Consider the following 20,684-nt stretch of genomic DNA (forward strand, 5'->3'; position numbering starts at 1 on the left):
AAAGGACTCCCTGTAACCCCAGCTGGCCTGGAACTCACTCTGTGGACCAGACTGGCTTCGGATCTCAGAAATCCACTTTCGTACCACACCCAGGTAAAAATCTTTTTTTTTTTTTTTTAAAGACATGATTCCAGGATGGTCAAACTATGCAGCCAAAGATGACCCAGCCCTAAATAAGTTTTAAAGTTTTAGTAAGACTAGCATCCTACCGGTAAGCCTGCACTTTCGCAAAAGGTGATAGATAGCTGGGCTGGAAAGACCCATGGAGAAGGGAACTGAATACACACAGAAAACGCCACCTAAGTCCTCTGCCTGCACTGCAGACGGTTTCTCCTCCCCCCCTCAGCTTACACTGAGATGGAGGTAGCAAATCTGATGCAGGACCAAGGTTAAAAACCTTGATTCGTGATTTTACCAAGCGACAGAATACTGCAGAACTCTCTGCCTCAAATTTAGGGAGAAATGAGAACTAGAAACGAAAATCCTGCAATAGCTCTAATGTCGCAGCCCTCCCCAAGGAATGCCCAAGATGGCCGGGCCGGACTACACAGCCGGAGTGGCTACCGGAGTCCGCTCCCCTCATCTGACGCCAGCCCGGCTTCCGGGCGGGGGGAGCACGCCCCCTACGCCACTACAGACGTCATCTCGCTCGGCCGAAAACGTGCCGCAGGGCGCAAGCCCCGCCCCAAGAGAAGCGGGGCGGCCCAGCGCTGGGTGCGAAGCATGTCGGGACCAGCCCGAGAGCCTCCCGGCAGCCTGTGCGACGGGCGTGGTGCGTAAGTAGCTGACCAGCCGTGGCCGTTCTCCGTAAGATGGCGGACCGGCGGCGGCAGCGCGCTTCGCAGGACACGGAGGACGAAGAGTCTGGTGCTTCGGGCTCCGACAGCGGCTCCCCGGCGCGGGGCGGCGGTAGCTTCAGCGGGAGCGGTGGCGGTGGCGGCAGTGGCTCGCTGCCTTTTCAGCGTGGCGGCCGCGCAGGGGGCCTTCATCTGCGGCGGGTGGAGAGCGGGGGCGCCAAGAGCGCCGAGGAGTCGGAGTGTGTGAGTGCGCGCCGGCCGGGCGGCAACCCGGCAGGGGGTGGGGTGCTGCTGCTGCGAGCGCTGAGCCTGATTTCAGCGAGAAGGGTATTCCGGGGCGAGTTTGCATCCACCCGGAGCCCGCAGGGGAGGACGGCAGCCAGCAGCAGGTGGAGAGCCGGTGTTGATTCGGAAACTGGGGCAGGAGAGGGGACAGCCGGCCCCCCCTTGAATGTGACCAGTTCAAGATTACCTCTCCCCGTCTCCCTGTTCAACCATTTTGTGTTAGTTTTTCAGTAACCTGTCCCCCTCCATTTCTTTTTTGGGCGCCCCACGTCTAGAAATCACAGAGCTAACCCATGTCGTCTTCTTCCCTTCAGGAAAGTGAAGATGGCATGGAAGGCGATGGTGAGTACTTTGACTTTATCACGAGGCCGCCTTTTCCAACAGGCTTGAGGGGAGTGTGCCCGGGAGTGGCTCTTTGTAACCGTGTTTACAATAGAGCATAGTTGTTTCGTGTTTTGGAAGTTAACAGATGAATATACTGCAAGGGACAGTGGGCTGGACTGTGACTAGAGTACCTTGTGTCAAGAGATAGGTTTTGTCAGTTGGTCACAATTTCTCCATCTGTGAATGGGACTGTGATTTTATCTACCTCAAAGGTTGATGTCAGAGTAAAATAAGAATTTTAGCCTGACCCACACAGTAAGCAACCAGGAATGTCATCATAATAATTGCTGTTGCTTACCTCCCCTCACGTGTTTCTGTTTCCTTTTCAGCCGTTCTTTCGGATTATGAAAGTGCAGAAGATTCAGAAGTGAGTGTGATAGATTCTTTTTCCTTAAGGTATAAGTCAGAAAATGTATCTTAAAAACCTACATCTATGTTGTGCAAAACTTCAATGACCTGTTTGTTTCTCTGCTCGTCCACTCTTCAGTTATGTTTTTTAAAAACTATTAGGGAGCCAGACCCGGTGGTGCATGTCTTTGATTCCAGCACTGGGGAGGCAGAGACAGGTGGATCTCTGTGAGTTCAAGGCCAGCGGGGGCTACAGAGAGACCCTATCTCAAAAAGACCAAAAAAAAAAACCTATTAGGGAAGATCTTGTTCCATTTGTGATAGCGTCTTGAGGCCAAACCTCTTCAAGCTATAGGATCACACTAGTAATTGGTTTATTCTTATTTGAAGAAAATAAGTTTTTGAATCAGAGAATGAGAATACCTGAGGTTCTTCACAAGGTGTTTGACAGTTCATTATGCTGTCTAGGTTGAGTACTTTTCCCCAAGTATCTTAGTATCCCCTAAATATCTTTCCCCAAGTACTTAGAGAGGACAGGGTTCTGAGTAGTTTGTGCTCAAAAAGCATTCTCCATTTTATAGATCAGGCTTTTTTGCTGTGTCTATTGGAGAAAGTTTCCCAAAGACAGACTTTTGGGCTTTTTTTCTTTTGATTGGATTGATAACTACAGATACTGTGGGAATAACTTTGTTGTAGAATTATTTGTTTTAGAATTGTAGACTTTTGAGTTAACGGATTTTGGTGATGGGGTTGTATGTAGGGAAAATTGTATTGTGGATCAAATATTCTGTAAATTTGTTTAGTTGGTTTTGTGTGCGTGTGTGTGTGTGTGTGTGTGCTTGTTTTGTGGTACTAGGGGTTGAAGGGTTTGATGCATGCAACAAAGGTTCCCAACTACTGAGGCCCTTATATAAATTTCGTAGAATTTTAACCTACATCTTTTTTTTTTTAACTTTTTAAAAATTTTTATTTATTATTTTTATTTTGTGTGTATGCATGTATTGCCTGTATGTAGGTAAGTGCACCCATGTCGTGCAGCGCCCGTGGAGGTCAGAAGAGGCTTCGGATCCCCTGGGACTGGAGTTACAGGCAGTTATTAGCTGCCATGTGGGTGCTGGGATTCGAACCTGGGTCTTCTGCAAAAACAACCAATGTTCTTAACTGCTGAGCCATCTCTCCAACCCCTTAACCTATATCTTAGATTCTGTTAAGCTTTTGGAGATAATAACAGTAAGTGCTATTGCAGAATTCTTATTTTTTTATATCTTAGATTCTGTTAAGCTTTTGGAGATAATAACAGTAAGCACTATTGCAGAATTCTTATTTTTAGGAAGTAGTACCAAAAAAAGATAGCTTGAAGAATCAAAAACTGGCACAGGAACAGATTAGCTGAAAAATAAATAAGTTCAGATAAGAGTTGTGGAGGTGACTTGGTAAAGAGGAACCGAATTCAATCCTTAGAACCCATGTAAGAAGCTGTGTGTGGTGATGGCTCTGTGCTTCTAATTCCAGTGCTGGGGAGGTAGAAACAGGCAGATCTCTGGAGTTTGCAGAGACAACCTCGCCTACTTTGGTGCACTCCAAACCACTGAGACACCCTGCCTCAAAAAAAAAGGTGAACAGCTTGTATTAGCCAGAGATGGTAGCTAGAGCGAACACTTTGAGGACAGAAGGTGATTTTGTCATTATGTATTGAAGGTGGAAGAGTTCCCAGTTCAGTAAAGATGGAAGGAACCGGTAGTAAGGGGAAGAAATAGTGATTGTGGAGAGGTGAGAAGGGAAGTTACATGTGAAGGAAGCTGGTGTTCCTTTCTTTGTTCTTACTTTATGAAACAGGCGAAAAGCTTTCTGCTTTCAAGGACTTGGTCCAGTGTGGATCCCCAAGAGGCACTTTACCTGGGCTTTGTCCAAGTGGTATATGAGAATGTAGGTTCTTTTCTACATCATTGGAAAAGAAGCTGGGCTTTGTGTTTGTATCTGTATATTCTTACTTTCTTGGAGATCTGTGGGCAATGGCTGAGGAGACAAACCTTGCAGGAAACAGCCCTCTGTAACATTCAGTCTGTAGTCATATCTGTTGAAGAAAAATGTGCTTTAGTCTCTTTTATTGTATTGATAAACAAATTCTTTATTATATATAGCTGGGCATGGCAGTACATTCTTTAATCCCAGCAGAGGCAGAAGCAGAAGGAAGGATCTCTGCGATCAAGGGGAGATCCAGTCTCAAAAAAAAAAGAAAGAAACTTTATTATATATGGGACTGGAGAATTGGCTCAGCAGTTAAGAGCACTTGTTGCTCTTGCAAAGGACCCCAGTTTGGTTCCCAGTTCCCAGTACTCATATGGGTTGACTCACAGCTACCTGTAACTCCAGCTCCAGGGGTTCTAGTACCCTACTCTGACCACACATATTGACACACACATAAAATTTTTTAAAATCCTTTAAATTTATTTTTACTGTATGTGTGGGAGGTGTGTGCAGAGGACAACTTTGTGGAATCTGTTCTATGTTTTTGTTTGTGTGTTTTTTGTCTTTTTGAGACAGGGTCTCCCTGAACTTACTATGTTGACCCGGCTGACCTTGAAATCACAGAGAACCATCTGTTTCTGCCTCCTCTGAGTGCTGGGATTAAAGGCGTGCCCCACCACAACCGGCTCTCCTTTTTTTATTTTTTTTATTTTATGTGTATGCGTGTGTTGCCTGCATGTAGGTAAGTGTACTCATGCTGTGCAATGCCTGTGGAGGACAGAAGAGGCTGTCGGATCCCCTGGAACTGGAGCTACAGACAGTTGTTAGCTGCCATGTGGGTGCTGGGATTCGAACCTGGGTCTTCTCATCTCCCTGTAGCCCCAACTGGCCTGGAACGCACTAGACCAGGCTGGTCTCAAATTCAGAGTTCCGCCTGCCTCTGCCTCCCAAGTGCTGGGATTAAAGGCATGCACCACCACGGCCAGCCACATAAAATATCTTTTAAAAACGAGAAAAAAATTAAAAATATTTATATTTATTTTGTGTATGAGTGTATTACCTGCATGTATGTAAATGTGCCGTGTCATGCAGTGCTCACAGAGGTCAGAAGAGGGCATCAGGTCACCTGGAACTAGAGTTATAGATGGTTGTTAGTTGCTCTGTAAGTTCTGGGAACCAAATCTGGGTCCTCTGAAATAGCAGCCAGTGCTCTTAACCACTAAGACATCTCTCCAACCCCAAAAGAAAATTCTTTAAGAGATTCAGTTGTTTCAGGACAGTAAGAAGTTGAACAGTTTTAGTAAAGTGGTGTAGTAAGAGTTGAACAGTTTTAGTAAAGTGGTGGTTAATGTAGTGGAGTTTGTTTCTCTAGAAAGAGTTTTGATGACTTGATATCCCTTATCTAAACCAATATGGTTCTTGGGTAGTAGTTTGGCTTCAGTTAGACCAGGCTTTGTATCTGGTTTGGAGTCTCCTTAGCACTATGCTGTCCTGTTCTGCCTTGGAAACAAGATTAGTTTCTCTTTCTCCCTCCCTCCTTCCCCTTCTTCCCCCCGCCCTCCTCTTTCTCCTCTCTCTCTCTCTCCCTCTCTTTTTTGAGACAGGTTCTCATCATGTAGCCCTAGCTGGCCTGGAACTTGCTGGGTAGACTAGGCTGGCCTCAAATTCCTAGAGCTCTGCCCATGTCTGTCTCTGCCTCTTGAGTGCTGAAATTAAGGGTGTGTGCCATCATCCCAGAAAAATTACTTTCTCAGTTGGATTAAGAGTTGTGTCTTTGACATTCTACCACAGACTAAAGAGAATGGAGTGTAAAACAAAGTTCCCTTATTGATCATGCTAATGCTAATTTTTGTGTGTGTGTGTGTGGGTGGGTGTGTGGTTGGGTTTTTTTGAGACAGGGTCTCCCTCTGTTCCCGGATGACCTGGAACTCACTATGGAGACCAGGCTGGCCCTGAGCTCACAGAGATCTGCCTGCCTCTGAGTCCTGGGATTAAAGGTGTATGTCACTACACCTGGCTCACTTATAGTATTTTTAATGTTTAAATTAGCTGAACATGGTGGCACAATTCTGTAAACCTAGTACTTGGGGTATTAAATATTTAAATTCAGAGAGCATGTAGGGAATGGAGCATAGTGAAATAGCATGTATGTACACACCAAGCATGTTCTTTATGCTCCATGGCCTGAGGAGGAATTTAGGATTAAGGAAAGCATTGAGTGATTGCCACCCATTATCTCCATATCAAAAAGAGGGAAAACTTCATATAATTGAGGAGGTTGAGAAGAATCAAGGATGCATGTTAAGCTGTAAAGACTGCACTGTCAGGGCTGGAGAAATGGCTCAGCAGTTAAGAACACTTACTGTTCTTGCAGAAGACCCAGGTTCAATTCCCAACACTCACCTGGCAGCTAACAGCTGTCCGTAACTTCAGTTCCAGGGGAACCGACAGCCTCTTCTGTCTTCCTCAGGCATTGCACAGGACAGGTGCACTTACCTACATGCAGGCAATACACGCATATACATAAAATAATAATAAATATTTTTTTTAAAAAAAGACTTGCATTGTCATAGTGCAGATATAGTTAAGCAGTCTCCCTCAGTTTTCTGAGAATCTTAACTCAAAACACTTTGAATCCAAAATACCTGGATACTGAGTGGTTTAGAGTATAGTCATGGAAATAAGGGATGGCTTGTCTGGGTCAGTTACGCAGCCTTAGTTTTATTTGAAGAAAGGGCAGAACATTGAAAGTATCTGACCCAGTCAGGACTTTGACATGGTATCTCTGACTAGATTTCTGGGATTGAGAAGTGAGAGGGCATTCTTAGGTTAAATCACCTAGTAAAATAGGTGACCAGTGTACACATATCTAGCAGGCTGCAGAGATAATATCAATGGGGACTAAACCACCTTCCCTTGAGCCTATTTAAGTCCTCATAGATCTATAAACCTACCGCTTTACCTTTAATCAGCATCTGTAGGTCCAGATCTGGGGAGGATCAGGCAGGAGAGTATGACCCTTTGTAAAGCCACTGCCTTTCCCTCCCTGGAGCTAGCTGCACCTCCATTTCTTGTCCTATTAATCATCTCCTTATGAGAGGCCTAACAGTCTCTGCTAGGTGGAGGATCATGTGATCTTGATGTGTTAAGAGAAGGACAAAGATAATGAGGAGCGAGTACTTAGGATTTAGAGTTCTTTTAATTAGTCAAACCACTTTCGTAGTGTTGTGGGGTTTTTTAACCTTTTATGTATAGGAGTGTTTTATATACATGTGTGTAAGTGTCCATCGAGGTCAGAAATGGGTGTTGGATCCCCTGGAACTAGAACTGGAATTACAGATGGTTGTTAGCCACCATGTGGGTGCTGTGAACTCAGCTGAGGTCCTTTTTAAGAGCAACCAGTGCTCTTAATTGCTGAGCCAGCTCTGTCCATCTCTCTGTTTTTTTATTGAGGTTTTTCTGTTTTTGTTTTTGTTTTAATTTTTAAAAATATTTTATTTATTATTTTTATTTTATGTGTATGAGTGTATTGCCTGCATGTATGTGAGTGCACCTGTGTCGTGAAATGCGTACAGTGCCAAAGAGGTCAGAAGAGGGCTTCGGATTCCCCTAGAAGTGGAGTTAAGGATGGTTCATAGCCGCTGTGTGGGTGCTGGGAATTGAACCTGAGTCCTCTGCAAGAGCAGTCAATGCTCTTAACTGCTAAGCCATCTATCCAGCCCATTTTATTTTATTTTTTATTTGTTTATTTTTTTTGGTCTTTTTGAGAGGGCCTTCCTGTAGCCCCAGCTGTCCTGGAACTCACTGTAGACCAGGCTGGCCTTGAACTCACAGAGTTCCACCATGCCCGGCTCCATTTAAAATTTTTAACACAAGTTGTTCTCTAAGATTTTCCAGGTAAAAATTTTATAATGGGATTCAGGGTATTGTTGTTGCCTCTGAGAATCTCATGCTGCAGGTAATTTAGCAGCCATATCGTAGACATCAAAAATATAAGTCACGGGACTAGAGAGACAGCTCAGTGGTTAAGAGCACTGGCTGTTCTTGTAGAGGACCCAAGATCAGTTCCACATAGCTAGTATCTATTGGAAACTCCAGTTCCAGGGGATCTGACACCGTCTTCTGGCCCCTGTGGGTGTTGCACACTCATGGTATACTTACATGTAAGCCAGACACTCATACATGTAAAAAAATTTTTTAGGAATATTAATTTTGGGGCTGGAGAGATGGCTCAGCGGTTAAAAGCACTGTTCTTGCAGAGGACCCAGGTTTGATTCCCAGCACTCACATGGCGGCTATGAACCATCCTTAACTCCAGTTCCAGGGGAATCCGACACCCTCTTCTGACCTCCACGGCATTGCACGACACGGGTGCACTCACATACATGCAAGCAGTACGCTCACGCAAAATAAAAATAATAAAATATTTTCTAAAATATATATTGATTTTAGCCAAGCGTGGTGGCAGACGCCTTTAATCCCAGCACTTGGGAGGCAGAGGCAGGTGGATCTCTGAGTTTGAGGCCAGCCTGGTCTACATAGTGAGTTCAGGACAGCTGGGGCTATAGGGAAAACCTGTCTCAAAAAGACCAAAAAAAAAAAAACTTGATTTTTGACATGTATGTGTGCTTATGTTGCTGGGGATTGAACCCAGAGCCTTACCATGCTAGGCAAACACTCCATCATAAAGTTATACCCCTAGCCCTGGTAATGCTATTTTTATTTTTTATTTAGTATGTGTGTAGAAGCCAGAGGACAACCTCAGGTGTCATTCCTCAGGAGCCATCCAGCTTGTTTTTGAGACATGGTCTCTCACCAGGACCTGGAGCTATTATTTAATCTAGGCTGGTTGGCCAGCAAGCCCCAAGGATCCTGACTGTGCCATCTGAGCATCAGGATTGCAAGTATGCGTTTCCACACCTGGTTTTTTATATGGGTGCTTGATTTAGGTCCTCATGCTTGTATGGCAAGCCCTTTACAACTGAGCTGTCTCCCTAGCCCATTTTAAGTGTAGGCTACCATATTTGCCTTGCTGCTTTTTAATTCTTACATTGTAGTTAAAGGTTTGCTAGAAAATATTGTAATAAAAGGTTTCCCTGAAGAATGGAAAATAGTCACCATTCAGATCTTACCTTCATAATTAACAAGGAAACTCTTTCAGGGTGAAGAAGAATACAGTGAAGAGGAAAACTCTAAAGTAGAACTGAAATCAGAAGCTAATGATGCTGCTAATTCTTCAGCAAAAGAAGAGAAGGGAGAAGAAAAGCCTGAGACCAAAGGCACTGTGACTGGAGAGAGGCAGAGTGGGGACGGGCAGGTCAGTACACAGCATAATTCTTCATTGGGGACTAGAATAAGGCTGCTCAATTCCTTGGAGAGGAGTAAGGAGTCTTTTGTCTTCCAGGAGAGCACAGAGCCTGTGGAGAACAAAGTGGGTAAAAAAGGCCCTAAACATTTGGATGATGATGAAGATCGAAAAAATCCAGCATACATACCCCGGAAAGGCCTCTTCTTTGAGCATGATCTTAGAGGACAAACTCAGGAGGAGGAAGTCAGGTAACAGCCATTCTGCTGTTCCTGCTGCTGTTTAGCATGTATTTAGTGCTTATTGTATGTCAGAAGCTTTGCTAAGTTCTCTGCCTATATTGTTTCATTCATTACACAGAACATTTTAAGATAAGCATTATGATTATTATTATGATTATGATTATTCCTCCTGTGCAGGTGAGGAAAGTGAAGCTTAGAATACTTGGTAACTCGTTGGCCATGGTATCATTCACTTGTAATCCCAGCACTCAAGAGGCTGAGGCAGAAGGATCATAAACTTGAAGCCAGCCTGGGCTATATAGTAAGACTGTCTCAAAAAGCAAAAAGAGGGGCTGGAGAGATGGCTCAGTAGTTAAGAACACCAACTGTTCTTGCAGAAGACCCGGATTCGATTCCCAGCACCCACATGGCAGCTAATAACTGTCTGTAACTCTAGTTCCAGGGGGTCTTACAGCCTCTTCTGTCCTCCATGGGCATTGCACGACACAGATGCACTTACATACATGCAGGCATAACACTCATACACATAAAATAAAAATAATATTTTTAAAAAGCCGGGCGTGAGTGGTGTATGCCTTTAGTTCCAGCACTCGGGAGGCAGAGGCAGGCGGATCTCTGTGAGTTTGAGGCAGCCTGGTCTACATAGTGAGTTCCAGGCCGGCTGGGACTACAGGGAAACCCTGTCTCAAAAAGACCAAAAAAAAAAAAATTCCTGAGCCGGGCATGGTGGCACATGCCTTTAATCTCAGCATTCAAGAGGCAGAGGCAGGCGGATCTCTGTGAGTTCAAGACCAGCCTGGTCTACATAGTGAGTTCTAGGACAGCTGGGGCTATAGGGAGACCCTGTCTCAAAAAGACCAAAAAATAAATAAAAAAGCAAAAAGAAGCCAGGGATAGTGGCTCATGCCTTTAATCCCAGCACTCAGGAGTCAGAGGCAGACAGATCTCTGTGAGTTCAAGGTCAGCCTGGTCTACATAGTTCCAGGACAGCTGGGGCTACAGGGAGACCCTGTCTTAAAAAGACCGAAAAAAAGATTTGGAAACAGTTGGTGGTAAAAGCTGGGATCCAGAACCTTAATCATTGCACTTCTGCCTTTAATCTGTGGCTTCTGAAATAGAAAATTTACTTCTACATTTTAGTAGAAAGAGCTTTCAGATACTTCATTGGCTCAGGACACTTTTGCTTGATTTGGTCCCAGACCCAAGGGGCGACAGCGGAAGCTATGGAAGGATGAGGGTCGCTGGGAGCATGATAAGTTCCGTGAAGATGAGCAGGCCCCAAAGTCTCGACAGGAGCTCATTGCTCTTTATGGCTATGACATCCGCTCAGCTCACAATCCTGATGACATCAAACCCCGAAGAATTCGGAAACCTCGGTAAGGAAATTGAGGACCGTGGATCACTGATATTTTGCAAAGAACTCTTCTGCTTTTCTAAATACCTTTCTAGCCTGTGACAAAGTAAGGAATTCAGGATATCTCCCCAGCTGGCCATTTATCTCCATAGGGGTCCCTTTGTTATGTTTTAACAATCTTCTCTATTGTTTCAGATTTGGAAGTCCTCCACAAAGAGATCCAAACTGGATTGGTGAGCGATCAAACAAGTCCTATCGCCACCAGGGTCCTGGGGGCACTCTACCACCAAGGACATTTATTAACAGGAATGCAGCGGGTACTGGCCGCATGTCTGCACCCAGGAATTATTCTCGATCTGCGGGATTCAAGGAAGGCCGTACTGGTTTTAGGCCTACAGAGGCTGGTGGGCAGCATGGTGGCCGGTCTGGTGAGACCATTAAGCATGAGGCTAATTACCGGTCACGGCGCCTGGAGCAGACTCCTATGAGGGATCCATCTCCAGACCCAGATGCTCCAGTGCTTGGCAGTCCTGAGAAAGAGGAGGCAACCTCAGAGACACCAGCTGCTGCTCCTGACATTGCACCACCAGCCCCTGACAGGCCTATTGAGAAGAAATCCTATTCTCGGGCAAGAAGAACCCGGACCAAAGTTGGGGATGCAGTCAAGGTTGCTGAGGAGGTGCCCCCTCCACCAGAAGGACTCACTTCAGTGCCTGCAGTCCCAGAAACTACTACTCCAACTACTAAGACCGGGAACTGGGAGACTCCAGTAGATTCTGCTGCAGGTGGACTTGAGCAAGATGTAGCACAGCTAAATATAGCAGAACAGAATTGGAGTCCGGGACAGCCTTCGTTCCCACAACCACGGGAACTTCGAGGTAAGTATCACAGGGTTGGTTGCTAGTTTTTTCCTTTGTATCACTGGGACTTAGATCTCTCAGAAATGTGGTACCTGACAGATACCTTCCTTTTTCTTAACTGAGCAAAAAGGGTACATCTATTTTACGAGTCCTCAGCAGTTTTCTATGTTACTCAAAACTGTCCTGCTACTTTACATACTGTTAACTCATCCTTATTTAGCTCTCAAGTACAGAATCATTTTCTATTCTGTACAAAAAGTGGTAGCAGATAGCAGTCTTCATACTTTTTGAGCCAATGGTTGAATGTTTGAATCTTAAGTCCCCCGTCCCCCCTTTTTGGTCATTTTGAGGCAGGATTTCCCTATAGCCCCAGTTGTCCAGGAACTCACTTGTAGACCAGGCTGGCCTTGAACTCACAGAGATCCACCTGCCTCTGCCTCTCAGTGCTGGGATTGGTGTACATCACCACACCCAGCTTAGATACTTTGTTTTTGAAAGAAAGCCTTCCTGATTTCCTTTTTCTTCTAGAGATAGACTACTCGCTAGAACTTTATGTGATTTGTGGTGCTTTTGAGTTTTTGAAATGTGGCTAGAGGGAAGAATTGTACTTTTAATTAATTTTAAAATCACATAACTAGTAGATATCCTTTAGTTTATGAAATCTAGTCCAGACTTAAAGATTGAAAATCTTCATTTGCACTGGGAATTTTGTACCCTTTTGGTATAGGTGGTTCTTAACACCAAAAACCAGTGTACTCTATACTGATTCTAGAGTTGATCTCTCCTATTGATACCTGATTATCTTTGGAGCCTGTCTATAAAACATTCCTTTTTTGTCCTGAGTAATTTTTAGCCAGAGAGAATTAATCTGTTCCCTATATTTAGTGTTAAGGAAGCATTCAGGCAGAGACTTTACAATGTGCTAATTCTAACCTCCAGGGTTTTTATAGAGAGAAATATTTTATTTGGTAGGAAAAATTTGAACTTGCGTTTTCATTTACCAAGGTCTTTCTCTCTCTTCTTTTTTTGAGACAAGGTCTCCCTATAGCCCCAGCTAGCCTGGAACTCCTGTGTAGAGCTGCTAGCCTCAGTGTCACATAGATTCACCGCTGCCTCCTGAGTGCTGTGATTAAAGCCATGCACCACATGCCTGATCAGAGTTCTTTTTTTTTAATGTTCAAGGACTTTATTGTCATAAAAAATATTGTGGACTATGGGGACAGATTTTCAAATGCTAGCGTTGGCAATAAGCAGATTACAAGGAATTCTGATGGCTTAAAAGAATACCATTCCCCATGTTCAACTTGTCATTTTCTTGATACCTTTGCATCCCACTCACACACATCTGCTCTCAACCAGTGACATTTTGGTATATTACAGGCATATCCAACCACATCCATGTTGGAGCAGGACCTCCACCTCAGTTTAACCGGATGGAAGAAATGGTACAAAAAAGGGAAGAGGGAGGGCTGGCTCAGTGGTAGAGCGTGCATGATAGACTAGGTTCAGTCTTCAGTACTGTCCAAAAATGGGAAGAGGGGTAAGTGGGGGAGGAGGCACATAGTATATGTTGTTCACTGTTGAAATCAAAATAAGGTCATTTTGTTGTTTAAGGTTTGTGATAAGTATTTGTAAAATCAATTTGAAAAATTGGTGAAAGACATCAGCATTTGAACCCTAACCCAGGCTGACCTGGAACTCAGCATGTAGCTCAGATTGGCTCCCAAGTTTTGGGATTACAGGCTTATAATAGCCCAGCCAAGATAAATTCTTAATGCCAGTTTTTCCATTGATTACCCATGTTTCTTTTAATTTGGACCTCAGAAATTAAGGTCCAAAATTGAGGGTTTAGGTTCAAATGCTGCTGTTTTTCATCAATTTTTCAAATTGATTTTACAAATACTTATTAAATGCCTGCCATGTACCAAGTTTTTTAGCATCTAAAGCAGGTAGGATTTGATGTGCGTCAACCATCTGGAAGTGTTATTCAGACCTTTTTTTTTTTTTAAATCTCAGGGTGTCCAGAGTGGTCGAGCCAAACGTTATTCATCCCAGCGGCAGAGACCTGTGCCCGAGCCCCCTGCTCCTCCTGTGCATATCAGTATCATGGAGGGGCATTACTATGATCCATGTGAGTTCTTATTGTTGGGGTAAAGGGAGTTCAGGGTCCAGCCTTCTACCTCTCAGTTTTCCTTCTGACATTACAGTGAATATCACATGTTATCTAGTTGCCATTTTCTTCCCACCAGAAATTTAAGAACATCAAGGACATGATAGAAAGTTGACTGGTGTGGTATGAAGGATAGGGGTTTGTAAGAATCTCAATATATCTTACAGTGCAGTTCCAGGGACCAATCTATACCCATGGTGACAGCCCTGCCCCACTGCCTCCACAGGGCATGATTGTACAACCAGAAATGCACCTTCCCCACCCAGGTAAGCTTTCTTGCTCTTGTATGCTACAGTATGTGCAGATATGTGTTAGGATCTGCACAAACCCTACCTTCTTGAGCCTTGTGCTGCTAGCCTGTGAGGCTGGCTACCCTGGCTGCTTGTATAGCAAACTGTTAAGTTCATCTTGAGGATTATAAAGTTTTTGTTTTCCTTTCTTTGTCCAGGTTTACATCCCCACCAGTCACCAGCACCTCTGCCCAGTCCAGGCCTCTACCCCCCACCAGTGTCCATGTCTCCAGGACAGCCACCACCTCAGCAATTGCTTGCTCCTACTTACTTTTCTGGTCCAGGCGTCATGAATTTTGGTAATCCCAGTTACCCTTATGCTCCAGGAGCACTGCCTCCTCCACCACCTCCTCATCTGTATCCTAATGCACAGGTGAGATGCCTAATTTTTCTAGGTGTACATCCTTTATTTAAATTAGGATGTGGTATGGGGAGAATTGTGAAAAGAATTTACAAGAACATTTCAATGCCACTGATTTCCATGTGGCATCAGGATGCCCCTTTGTGGTCAGGAGGTGGAAGTGCAGCTTATGTAATACCTCTCATCTGCTTGCTTTCTTTAGGGTGGGTGGGTGGGTGGGTTGGTTTTGGTTTTTGGTTTTGAGGTAGGGTCTCACTGTAGCCCTGTTTGGTCTGGAACTCCATATGTAACCAGGCTAGCCTGGAACTTGTGGTCCTCTGCCTATCACTCTCAGGTGCTAGGATTACAGACATATGCAGCGCCATGCCTGGTCTGCAGTTTTCTTAAGGTGCAATACCTTTTGGTGCATCATAGGTGGCCATATGTGCTATTTATTCAGCTGTATGAAGGAGCTGTATTCTTCTGGATAGCACACCCTTCTTTGTCCTGGGGCACTTGTCGACACCATCTGGCATCAGAGTGCCACCATTGAATCCGGGCTTCTCTGTTTGTCAGCTAATAGTAGGAATTAAAGAGATCTGGGCAGTACTGTAAAGAATTGGAGCCAGAGCTTAATAATGGTGCAATATGAGAGAAATAAATGTGCTTTTTATTTTGAAGGGGACAGCCTTTTTTTAAGGGCTAGAGAGATGGCTCAGAGGTTAAGAGCACTGGCTGCTCTTGCAGAGGATCTGGGTTTGATTCCCAGCACCCACATGGCAGCTAACAGCCATCCATAATTCCCATTTCAGGGGATCCAATGCCTCCTTCTGACCTCTGCAGACACTGCACAATTACTTGCACTGCAAGTAATACATGCAGGCAGTACACTCATGCACATAAGATAAAAAATAATAAATTTTTTTACGGGGGAGCATCTTTTGAGACAGGCGCTCCCTGTAAACCCCAGCTGCCCTGGAACTCACTATAGACCAGGCTGGCCCTGAACTCAGAGATCCACCTGCTTCTGCCTCCCGCCACCACACCCTAACTATAATTTTTAGATTTTTTTTTTTTTTTTTTTTTTTTTTTTTAATTAGGAATTCTTGGGCCAGGTGTGGTGATGGCACACCTTTAATCCCAACACTCAGGAGGCAGAGGCAAGGGTATCTCAATGAGTTTAAGATCAACTTGGTATATAATGAGTTCCAGGCCAGCCAGGGCTACATAATGAGACCTTGTCTCAAAAAAACAAAACAAAAATTTGGAAATTCCTCTGTTCTTATTTTTGCAGGTAGATAATGTTTCTTGCTTATTATAATTTGGATGAATTAATTGTTAACTTTGTCTTCTCGGCTACATAATGAGACCTTGTCTCAAAAAAACAAACAAAAATTTGGAAATTCCTCAGTGTTCTTATTTTTGCAGGTAGATAATGTTTCTTGCTTATTATAATTTGGATGAATTAATTGTTAACTTTGTCTTCTCCTGGCTTGTTGGGGTCCTAGGCCCCATCACAGGTATATGGAGGAGTGACCTACTATAACCCTGCCCAGCAGCAGGTACAGCAAAAACCCTCCCCACCTCGGAGGACTCCCCATCCAGTCACCATCAAGCCCCCTCCAGCTGAGGTATGACTCCTTCCATACTCACAGCATATGCTGCATCAGGGGCCTTTCCTTCTCTCCAGAGGATTTCTTTACTAAGGGTGTGTTTTGTGAAGGTCTCTTTTGTGTGACATGATAACAGATTCCAACTTTATTATTTCAGGTTGTAAGCAGAGGTTCCAGTTAATATGAGTTTTCGAATCTTTTAAGTGTAACATCATTTGTAAGTACCCAACTTATTATGACACTTATTCTAAAACTAATGCTTATGCGTACATGCTTAGCAAAATCACCCAGTTAGTGCTTTTACATTAGAGTCATGGGATATCTTGTGGAAGTTTCTTTTGATTTGATTTCTATGATTGCATTGTGCAGAATTAAAGAGAAACCATTCCTAAGGAGAATTTCATTTGGGAAACTACAAGTAAAAATACAGGAGCCCAGTCTAAACTAGATGAAGGCTCTAAGTTTAAGCTGTTATAAACAGAAAGAGCCAATCATAAAAGTCTGAGGAGAAAGGCTGTGGGTTGTTTTGGGGTCTGGGGGTATATGTGTTGGACTCTAAATACCCAGGCTGGCCACAAACTTTCCATGTTCCTGCTTCTAGGGCCACCTTACTGTAGGTTATTTTTACTGCTTTTTTTATTTTTTTTTTTGTGGCCATTAAAGCACAGTAAATAGGAGCTGAGATTGTAACATGTGCAAGGCCTTATATTTGATCCTTGGCACCAAATAAATAAATAAACAACATGATTTAGAAATGTGACATTTTGGGGCTGGAGAGATGGCTCAGCAGTTAAGAACACTGACTTCTTGCGGAATACCCAGCACCCACATGGCAGCTAACAACTGTCTGTAACTCCAGTTCCAAGGGATCTGACAGCCTCTTCTGTCCTCCATGGGCATTGCATGATATGCAGGCATGTCATAAAATAAAAATAATAAAATAAACACATAAAATAAAAATAATAAAATTTTTTTTTTTTTTGTCTTTTTGAGACAGTGTCTCCCTGTAGCCCCAGCTGTCCTGGAACTCATTATGTAGACCAGGCTGGCCTTGAACTTGCAGAGATCTGCCTGCCTCTGCCTCCCAAGTGCTGGGACTACAGGCGTGCGCCACCACGCCTGGCCTATAAATAAAATATTTTTTTTAAAAAAGAAATGTGACATTTTAAGAAAGCTTATATAAATATCCAGAGGTCCACTAACATGTTGATGTTCTTATTAGAACAGGAGAGGTGAGAACTCAGGAGAGAAGAGAGATACAACTGTCTGTCTACTACCCAGGAGGCTTCAAAGATGACGGGTGGCCCTCCCAGCAAGCAGCTGAAAGAGGAGAAGGGACCCTCTTCCTCTGAGGACAGGTCTGCTGGAGAGAGAAAAAACAAGTGGCTTCCTTCCTTCCACCTCCACTCTTTACTTGAGCTGGCTGAGCTCAGGGGAACAGAGACTGGAAACTCCAGATTTCTGAGTCTAGATTCAGAAGCCTGCATTTTGTTCTGTTTTTTGTTGTTGTTAACTTTCTCCCAGAAAATTCAAGTGTCTTCTGCTCCCAGGGAAGCTCCTTCCTGTTTGAATGTTCACTTTTAAAGCCTGACTTACCCTTCTCAGATTAATGTTCTTAGTTTTTTTTTCTCCTTTTCTCTGCCCCTCCCCTTTACATGAAACAAGTTCATTCTGGTGTACTAGACTCTGGATTCCATTTTGACTCTTCCCTGAATCCCAAATAACAGAATAGATCAAGTGTAAAAATACCTAGTTTCTCACTTTTGATTGACCTTTATTTTCGTAACTCCTAACCCTGTGGAAGGAAGTGAAGCTATCTACACACAGTATCCTAGAGAAAAGCAGAGTGGGTGAGTAGGAGCCCTTATTTTGGTATAGGTTTAGAAGTCTGGATCTCCAGTACCTATACTCTGGTGAGCTTCAATTCTCTACCAAGGCAGACTCTGTGGGAGAGATGACAAACTGGATGCTTTTGTGAGAAGGGAGGGTAGAGTGAGAGCCTCTGTACCATTAGGGGAATGCATTGCAGAGTCTTTGAGGTCAGTGGATTAGTGGGCCTTGCTTCTTTTCTTTCCATCCCTCCTGTACATCCCTTCCCAGTTGCTGTGGACCAATGCATCTCTGGAGGCAAATACTATCTACAAGCCATCTGCCTTGTCTTTGCAGTTGTTCTCATGACTTTCCTCCTACAAGTGTTTTTAGATGTTGCTACCTTATTGTCCCCAAATTCTACTCCTGTTCTTGCAAACAGAAGATAACTTTATGTACCCGGGCTTAAAGTTCTAAGGAAGCAAGTCACCTTCTGGGCAAGGGCTGTCCCTCCTATCCTTCCTCTCCATGGCACCAACCACATACCTATGCCTCTCTGGAAATTCTAGTTACTGCAGCACTGTCTACTAGGGTTCCTACAGAACCTGAGGGAGAAGGTGATGGCTGTCTTTTCCTAGTAATGTCACTGTTATTCCTTCCCTCCTACAGCTGGCCTAAGCACTCTGAGTCAAGGTGTGGGGATGGGGGAGGCACTTATTCTGTGACACCCCCCCCCCGGAGGAAATAACAAGAGGTTCTTCTAGGGGTAGCTGGTGGTTGTGCCTTTGATGGGCTTCCCTTTGCCTTAAACCTGAAGATGTCCCCTCAAGCCTGTGGGCAGTAGCCCAGATTCCCAGACCTTAAGACACTGTGACAGTTGTCTGTGTTGGTCCACTGTGTTTAGTTGCAAGGATTTCACCGTGTATGAGTGTGTGTGTGTGTGTGTGTGTGGTTTTTTGTTGTTGTTGTTGTTTTTTGTTGTTGTTTTTTTTACAGGGTGCACATTTGTGATCAGCATTGTGACTTGAAGATAATAAAATTTAGACTATAAACTTGGCTCTGTTGCCAGTTCTTGTGTGAGTCTTGATTTGGGAAGAAAGAGAACTCTTAATTTCCCTATAGAATTGCAGTCACAGTTTGAGCCAGCTCAGACTGGTGAAATGGAAGGTCAGAGCGGTAAGGAGTTCCTGTGAGACCCTGAGTTTGGATGTGCCCAGCAACATTTTCTCATCCTCCTCCCCTTTCTTTTTGGTTTTTTGTTGTTTTTCAAACCAAGGTGTCATGTAGCCCAGGCTGGCCTCTCAATCACTGAGAAGATGGTGATGACTTTGAATTTCTGATCATACTGCCTCTACTTTCCAACTGGTGGGATATCATCATACTGCCTCCACTTTCCAACTGCTGGGATATCTAGAGTAGAGCATCACACCCGGTTCCTGACAGTTCATTCTTTTTTTTTTTTTTTTCCTTCTAATATTTTATTCATCATTTTATGAGTATGAATGTATTGCCTGTATGCATGGAAGTGCACCTATGTCATGCAATGCCCATGGAGGTCAGAAGAGAGCATCAGTTTCCTCTGGAACTGGAGTTACAGATGGTTGTTAGCCACCCCCCGGGTCCTCTGGGAGAACAGCCAGTGCTCTTAACAACTGAGCCATCTCTCCAGCCCCGACAATTCTTTCTAAATTCCATTCCACATTGCTATGTGTATACCAGGATGTCATGCAGTCCCTTAGAATGGAAGTGTCAGGGACAGAGCTAATTAAATAATTGCTTTATCTACCTGAACATTTAGTGTTCCTAATGTCTTCCTTTGTGTTTAGCAAATAAGTTTATCCAGGTCCTGAACTACCAATGTTAGTACAACTGTAGGTCTATGTTTCCGGAAAGTACAGGCAAGAACTAGGAAAACTGAAAGACCACCACCAACTGATAGATGCGGCCTTCTACCTGGGACCCTGGGGCATACAGGGTAATACCTAGTCTTAAATTAACTTTTTGAGTGGAAGTTGACAGTATTATATAAATGCTATCTCTGGCATGGAAGAGCAACTGAGTATTGAGTTGGAAGCAGTTGTTCTTGGGTTCCACAGAGCTTTACACTGACGGTGTGGCCATCATTGGGACAGCTTAAAGGGATAGATGGAAATTAGTCAACACTTCTTAGAGCTTGCTGCAAGATAACCTATGATTTCACTGACCCCATCCCAATTTACTCTTTTGATCATGTCATTTTACTTCCCTTTTGTCCCACAAAGTGATGAGTAATTCTAGGCATGGTTCCTGGGGTCATGCAAAGAATGCCAACCAACCTTGGGGGTGGGTTACTGGCAGGAGGAGTGAGAGTGTTAAGATGCTTCCCCCTCACCCCTGCCTCTTCCCCAGTCCTGCAGTTAGATCCCATTGCTCTCTCTCTGTTGCCCTGGTAACCAGCGCAGCAAGAAGAAACTCAAGCTCTGCAAAGCCCTCAGGTTCTCTGCCCTCCCAGCCTGCCTCTCGGTGGGCAGAAATAATAGTGGTTTCAGGGGCAGATAGATTAGCCTTAGGTAGCCCTGCCCAACACCTTTCTAGAAGCCCCCATTTCCTCACAGTTAAATAATTATATACCACCCTACCTTTCTCTTAATTTTAGGTTGCAGATGTCCTATCAACCCTCTCTCTCTGGGTCAGCCCACAGACTTACTACCTTGTAGGCAACTCAAAAGATTTGCAATCACCAAATCTGCATCTGCAGCCAGTAGCGTTGACCTAGAGCAGTGATTTTTCAACCTTGTCTATTTGAATCACCTGAGGAGCTTTTCAAACAAAAGCTTTGGGCCTAGATCTTATCGTTGATCTCAGGTGTGACCTGGGCATCAGCATTTCTGAAAAGCTCCCCTGGGATTCCAATGTGCAGTCTGAATAGAAACCACCATT

At 44.1% G+C, this 20,684-nt stretch overlaps 1 protein-coding gene and 1 pseudogene across 2 annotated transcripts; both read left to right on the forward strand.

Moving 5' to 3' along the window:
• Positions 1 to 719: 719 nt before the first annotated feature.
• On the forward strand, positions 720 to 18,508 carry Casc3 (CASC3 exon junction complex subunit). 2 transcript variants are annotated; one of them, XM_008829430.3, is made up of 14 exons: positions 720 to 1,040; positions 1,397 to 1,424; positions 1,796 to 1,833; positions 8,944 to 9,099; positions 9,187 to 9,338; positions 10,529 to 10,705; positions 10,879 to 11,561; positions 12,924 to 12,988; positions 13,560 to 13,674; positions 13,881 to 13,979; positions 14,162 to 14,376; positions 15,852 to 15,974; positions 16,114 to 16,173; positions 17,179 to 18,508. In XM_008829430.3, exons 1-13 carry the CDS (start codon positions 813 to 815, stop codon positions 16,135 to 16,137), a joined length of 2,103 nt encoding a protein of 700 aa, XP_008827652.1. In that variant the 5' UTR covers positions 720 to 812; the 3' UTR covers positions 16,138 to 16,173; positions 17,179 to 18,508. The 2 variants fall into 2 exon arrangements, with proteins under 2 accessions (XP_008827652.1, XP_008827653.1); XM_008829431.3 differs by having other exon boundaries at positions 17,184 to 18,508.
• Positions 3,682 to 3,860, forward strand: LOC115069656 (annotated as a pseudogene).
• Positions 18,509 to 20,684: the final 2,176 nt, after the last annotated feature.

Source organism: Nannospalax galili, unplaced genomic scaffold, assembly GCF_000622305.1.
Source record: "Nannospalax galili isolate Female #2095 unplaced genomic scaffold, S.galili_v1.0 scaffold1274, whole genome shotgun sequence".
NCBI classification, from domain to species: domain Eukaryota; kingdom Metazoa; phylum Chordata; class Mammalia; order Rodentia; family Spalacidae; genus Nannospalax; species Nannospalax galili.

Coding starts and splice junctions, on each gene's coding strand:
- Casc3 (XM_008829430.3), top strand. CDS start 813: ATGGCGGACCGGCGGCGGCAGCGCGCTTCGCAGGACACGGAGGACGAA. Junction 10,706..10,878: donor CGAAGAATTCGGAAACCTCG/GTAAGGAAATTG, acceptor CTATTGTTTCAG/ATTTGGAAGTCCTCCACAAA. Junction 15,975..16,113: donor TCAAGCCCCCTCCAGCTGAG/GTATGACTCCTT, acceptor TTATTATTTCAG/GTTGTAAGCAGAGGTTCCAG.